The sequence below is a fragment of the Haliotis cracherodii genome, unplaced genomic scaffold, assembly GCF_022045235.1.
Source record: "Haliotis cracherodii isolate W230 unplaced genomic scaffold, xgHalCrac1.p SCAF_1, whole genome shotgun sequence".
NCBI classification, from domain to species: domain Eukaryota; kingdom Metazoa; phylum Mollusca; class Gastropoda; order Lepetellida; family Haliotidae; genus Haliotis; species Haliotis cracherodii.
This window is the reverse complement of record NW_027266264.1, coordinates 34,057,234-34,063,233: the sequence shown is the minus strand read 5'-3', so window position 1 is coordinate 34,063,233 and position 6,000 is coordinate 34,057,234. Positions and strand designations below refer to the sequence as shown.

The 6,000-nt window shown below is 41.4% G+C and overlaps 1 protein-coding gene across 1 annotated transcript; it reads left to right on the top strand.

Annotated features, from left to right (window-relative positions):
- Positions 1-3,142: 3,142 nt before the first annotated feature.
- On the top strand, positions 3,143-5,285 carry LOC139463776 (uncharacterized). The gene is made up of 4 exons (XM_071245072.1): positions 3,143-3,241; positions 3,710-3,774; positions 4,091-4,378; positions 4,649-5,285. Exons 1-4 carry the CDS (start codon positions 3,143-3,145, stop codon positions 5,283-5,285), a joined length of 1,089 nt encoding a protein of 362 aa, XP_071101173.1.
- The last annotated feature ends 715 nt before the right edge of the window (positions 5,286-6,000 follow it).

Genomic DNA, 6,000 nt, shown 5'->3' with positions numbered 1-6,000 from the left:
CTGCGTAAATACATTTTCACTCACTCACTCTGCTGCTGTTGCAGCTGTAGCTTATTTGGGTTTTTTAAATGACCATCACAACTTTGTCCAGTGTTATTGGTGCATTAGGCATAACAACTCTCTGTCTACAGTCGCGTTCCCCATGCAGATGGTCTTGTGTTCCAATCCAAATATCGCCTAAATAATGGTCCTGGGAGGTGGCGGTCGGGTAGCCTAGTGGTTAAAGCGTTCAGTCGTCACGCCAAAGACCCGGGTTCGATTCCCGACATGGGTATAATGTGTGAAGCCCATTTCTGGTGTCCCCCGCCGTGATATTGCTGGAATATTGCTAAAAGCGGCGCAAACCCATACTCACTCACTGGGCACGGTACCGACCGGATTAACGGAGTTTCATTGTTTTTCCACCACTCTAAAAGATACTACCAAAATATGAATTTGGAGGCAAAAAGAATGAGAGACAAACGTAGACCACCCAAAGGCTTTGTACAAGTACACGAACCCGTGAACCCTTTCACTATACATATAAAGTAGTCATATTGCTGAAACTGTAGGCAAGTCCTCGATAGTTTGGTACCTACCCTCAACAATCGCCAAGTACCAACCGTGCCAAGCTGGGATCACGATTTTCATCAAAAGTTCCACAACGAACAAACATTATAAGAAACTCACAGTGTCTATGTAAAGATCTCGAGGTGTTGCAAATAGGACGTAATGTGACCAAGGGTTCAGTGTAAATGTTAAATGGAGAGAATGCGGGTCACCGGGTAGTGGGACGTTCAGACAGAGCTGTAAGTGCACCATTAAATATTCGTACCATAATTCCGACTCATGCACTCAATGAGACATTAGAATTACTTCCCTTGATATGAATGTGTGACGTAACGTCGATAAAACGAAGGCCGTGGTGCTTGTCAAAGATACTTTCGAGGTTGTCCCTAATGTGTGTGTTTTTGCAGCTTGTTAAGTCGTGACAACTTCGTTTGTCGTAGAATCTAGCAGGTCTATGTTAAACTGTATAATTCACTTCGCGGTGGCATTTATCATTTTCGCAGAAAAACTCTTTGCGGACATGAAACGCCAAAATCCAATTTCGTAAAATAAAGTCACATATTATTATCTGGTTTTATTTCAATTTTTATCTGCCATAATTTTTCTGTAGTTTCAAGGTGGGCAATCACGTGAAGCCGGTGAAGTGAGTCTTAGAGCAGACAAGGAAACAATAGAGATCCGATTAAGACGCCATTTCCGTGATGAATACCCACTCCAAGAACGTGATAGAGCCACGCGTAGATAACGCTGGTTTAGTGTCTAGCTCGTTTTATTTGTGATATACATAGGAAATAGGTCCCTGTTGTACAAAACACCGTGTGCATTTAATGTAAAAGCAGGGATTTTTAAAAAAACGAGAGACAATTAACTTTAATGACATGCACTGAGGAGGACGAGTGATCGAGTGAGTGAATGTTGTTTTACACCACAGTCAGCAATATTGCAAACATGTGATAATGTCACGATGAATTCAGCCTCAGACCCCCAAGGTCTGATATATAATCGGATCGGATCGGATATAACATGCATATATATAGGCCTATATATATGGCACCACAATGCACTATTGCACTCCCTGCCTATTTGTGTACAGTAAAAAAATACCTTTATGTCGAGCCTGACCAACTAAACTCGACTGGAACTGTTCGTGCACGATATTAGACTGGAGCAAAGTCTAGCTTTTAATATTATTAATGAATTGAAAATTATTTCTTAAATTGCCTAAAATAATTTAAAAAATACAAAATACAACAAAAAAACATACAATTGAAAAATATAATTCATGAGTTTTGTAACACTGTGTACACGCACAAACACCAAATGCTAACAAATATTACACCAATTGACACACAGATGTGTGTTTAATTAAGGCCGAGGTGTTATTGATATAAAGAGGTATTAATGGTTTTATGTTTTTATCTTAATTTCGCCATTAACTCCGTTACACTTCCAGGTATATGAAGTGTCGCATGCCATCAACATATAAGCTAAAATGGGTCACGATGTGAATCGAGACACTTTCCACGATTGCAGAAGATCTTGTCATGGTTATTATGATATATATTCCTAGTTTAACGGTTGCTGTATCAGTGTTGAGAGCTTAAAGACGGAAGAAAAAAAGATTACGTAGAATTATTCTATCAACCGTGTCGAGTGATTTTCTGACTTGATCATGTTATGGTTAATACATAATTTCTCCAAATATTTGCATAATGAACTTTCGTTGTGGCAGTTTTACTTGAAAATATTAATTCCTGGTTCAGAATCAACTGCAAGATCAATACCGTGACGTCATCACAATGGCTTTAAAATGCGTGGAAAAATAAACTATACGGTAATGTTATTTACCTACTTCGAATAACCTTCAAATAAAATTTGGGGGGTTCATCAGTTATGTGTTCCTATACTTTGCTTGAGTGGGACAATATATCTTCATCCTAGTTTGGATGAAGCTCCTATGACCTGTTCCCCAGTACAGTGAGTAGGACATAGCAGGTACAGTCAATGAGAAAGAGAAGCGGCTGACCCAACTCACTCACACATTATACAGTAAAATACGTTTATTACGAACACGCTTATAACGAACTGACGGATATTACGAACTTAATTTTTGGTCCCTGCCACTTGCTGTATAGATGTTGTATATATGCTAATAACGAACTACGGTTATAACGAACTAAAATTAATGGTCCATTTGAGTTCGTTATAACCGTAGTTATGTACTTTACAACTGCAACTTTACAAGAGTATACTTGGGTTTATTTTCTAATCTACACTCAGTGGTAGTTTGAATAGATGTCAGTTGTGTAATTGTAATTGACATAGAATATTCAATACGTGAGAGATAAAATACTCTTTGTAAGGAAGTATGTGTAATGTCTCATTGATCGTTCAGTAAAATGGTTAGAGCTTTGATAAGAATTCCTTGCACCGTTAGTTACTCTATTGTCGCTGTATGGAGTATGAACAGCCCTTGGTGATGAACACTGATTGGCTGTTCCTCATGACGTCACGCGATTGTTGCCTTGAGTTGCCAAGCGGGACGTTCGATTATGCAGCAGCTCTGACACTGGTAAATCTGTTTTTAGCCTAAATGGCGTGTAAGATCCACATTCCCCAGTCGTACTTCCGGAGACTCAGGAAGTGGTGTTCTCGACAGGCCCGGAGATTCTTGTGTACATCTCGAGTAGCTGTAAGTAATAGTGTACGTGTGCCTGTGTTTTTTCAGTGTTTTGTGGCGCAAAAAGGGCGTGTACACGTTGGCGCGCCGATCACTGGGGCGGTCTTTCTTTTATGATATGGGCTAGGCTTAATGACTTGTAAATAATTAATGTACCAATAGCAATCTGTGATAATCTCTCTTACTGACTGACCCCAGGGCTTTTTAAATCAAACGATCAACTAACCACACTCACCCACCACCACCCACATCCCCACACCCCACACCCCATCCACCCCCCCACACACACTATCAAAATATCCCTAATTTGTGACGATGGTGGTTGTAGTAGTAGGTTTTAGTAGTAGTGTACGTAGTAACTGAAGTAGTTGCAACAGAACAGCACATTAGAAGTGGTGGTACACGTTACACATTACACAGACAGTAAAAATGTATTTATTTTTCTATGTCGTAACTGACATTAAGCTGATTGATTTGAAGGATGACGAGGTTAACCATTACAAGGAGACACAGAGAAAAGCACTTGCATCAAGCTCTTTCAATAGGTAAGAGGTTAATTATTGTGTGTATGATTGTACTTCTGTATGAAACTGGCTAACTATTCGTGCCTTCATTGTCTTATTTGCCAATGTTTCTCAGCATATTTATTTTCGAGTTTGAGTAAAACTGTAAAATTCTTTTTTTATATTTTGGGTAGCAGTTAGAATACAGACAGAAGACAAAAATCGTAGGCCATTCTCCATACCTGACATGTTGTAGTTTCAACAAGACTAGTTCTGGCGTTTTTGTCAGTGTCTGAAGCCGTTCCTTCAGTTTAAGTTCTTGCTTTGGACCTAAATGTTTTTTCTCTTTATATTAAAGGTCACAGAAGCCTACTCTGGACTTAAAGGGCTTCCTTACCCCCACCCCAGGGGATTACAACATAGGCCCTCGAGCTGGAGTGTGTGGGTGTGGTGCCCCGGCCGGGCAACACCCTCTTCTCCCATCAAGGTCTGCACACGCAGCCCAAACCTGTAGTGAACTCCCACCCACGTCTAGCCAGTCAGCTACAGAGGTCAAGGACACGGTGGAAGTGTCCAGTCTGCCTGAATGCAGATACTCTATCCACGGACACTTCCACCAAGGTCATATTCCAGAAGTGTGGAGCCCGTAAGTCGACTGTTATAGCTAAATCATTGTAACTTATAAGAAATACCATCATTTCTAACAGAAACATAGTTGTCATCAGTCATCAGTGATCCATACATATAACTTTCATCACTATTGTTACGGCCAGTAGTTTCTGTTTCAAGACATATATATATTTAATGTCATCATTGTATATAGTATTGTAGACATACTGTTATATGTTAAACATGATTCATCTCAAGTTACTTTAAATAAGTTCCAATAGGTTCTTAATTGTGCTGTATCTTTCAGATCAAGGCATGCTGGCACACAATGCACCTCGATGGCATTTACCGCCATTGTTGCCAGTTCGGTTGTCCCTGTGGGTCTCTGGACTCCAGCCACACTGGACAGTGTCCTCGTCATAGGGGACCGTCTTCATGACGCCAGGCTCGGCACGATGGGAAGTAAGGCTCCTATCAGCAAACATCTGGCAGCAGATGAGATGTTGGAGGAGCCTGAAGACTCCCAGTCGAGATGGCCTGTCCGGTGCAGCCGAGTAAGCGAAATGCAGGGACTACTGTACCCTGGCAACATGGACTCGAACTCCCTAAGGAGCCAGCTGACCTGGGAATGGATGCCAGGTCAGCCCCTCAGGGATTTCGGGGATGCGGTGGGGAGGGTGTTCAGTGCCCAAGACTGCCAGGGAGCAGTTATCACCTTTAACGGCAGAAGCTCGGCCTTGCTGCAGAACCCTGCTGGTGGCTGGGTGGTTGTGGACAGCCATGCCAAAGATGTTTTGGGCGCCACTGACGTTGATGGGAAGGCGAGTCTTCTGAGGTTCCCTTCCCTGAGTCACGTGGTGGCCTATTACGGTGGTATGGCCACACGACCCACTCAGTACTCGGTGACAGGGTTCAAGGTCGAGTCGATGTCGCAAGGGGGATAATCTCGCTGGCAGTACCCTCCCCCAGCATTTGGGATGCCATCACCTAGGGGTGCATTTGTCCATCTGAGTGGCTGAGGAAAGGGCAAGAGATGCTGCTGACTGATCGGGCACCCAAAACACTTCTGTGAAAGTGACAGTGTCAGTGACTGGAGTTTATGCTGGCTGGTGATCACCTGTAGGTGCATTTGTTCCTTTGCTGGACTTGGACACCCGTTGATGGTATTACACGCTTTGTTGTGATATTGACATCTGCATGAATGGAAATTTTGAACTGCTACCCTGGATGCGCTGGATACAAGAATATGAATAGGATACTACCTGATGGAACACTACTTTCCTTGAAGACTGGGCATGGGGAAACTTACATAAGCTAACATTTGTCAATTTCATTATGAACATTATGCAGTGAAGAAGATGCGAAAGTTTAAATGGAGACCAATATCTCAAAAATATCTACTTGATTTTAGTTTGCACGTTATACTTTTCTATGATATTATGGTATCGTACATTATTTTCAATATACAATTACAATATGTAAAAAAAAATCTAATTCTAATAAAATCATAGAAGTTAATGTGGAGATTTTCATGGTGTTATTTCAGAAAAAAATAGTATTTGTTGTTGCAGTTCATGTTCTGTTTTGTGAATAAAACTTTGTTCGAATAATATATATAGCCCTTTGTGTTGTTTATGTTTGTGTCAGCCGGAAGAAAAC

Bases quoted from the DNA above. Each gene is read 5' to 3' on its own strand.
- LOC139463776 (XM_071245072.1), top strand. From the start codon at position 3,143: ATGGCGTGTAAGATCCACATTCCCCAGTCGTACTTCCGGAGACTCAGG. The intron at 3,242-3,709 runs GTAAGTAATAGT...ATTGATTTGAAG, and splicing joins TGTGTACATCTCGAGTAGCT to GATGACGAGGTTAACCATTA. The intron at 3,775-4,090 runs GTAAGAGGTTAA...TTTATATTAAAG, and splicing joins GCATCAAGCTCTTTCAATAG to GTCACAGAAGCCTACTCTGG.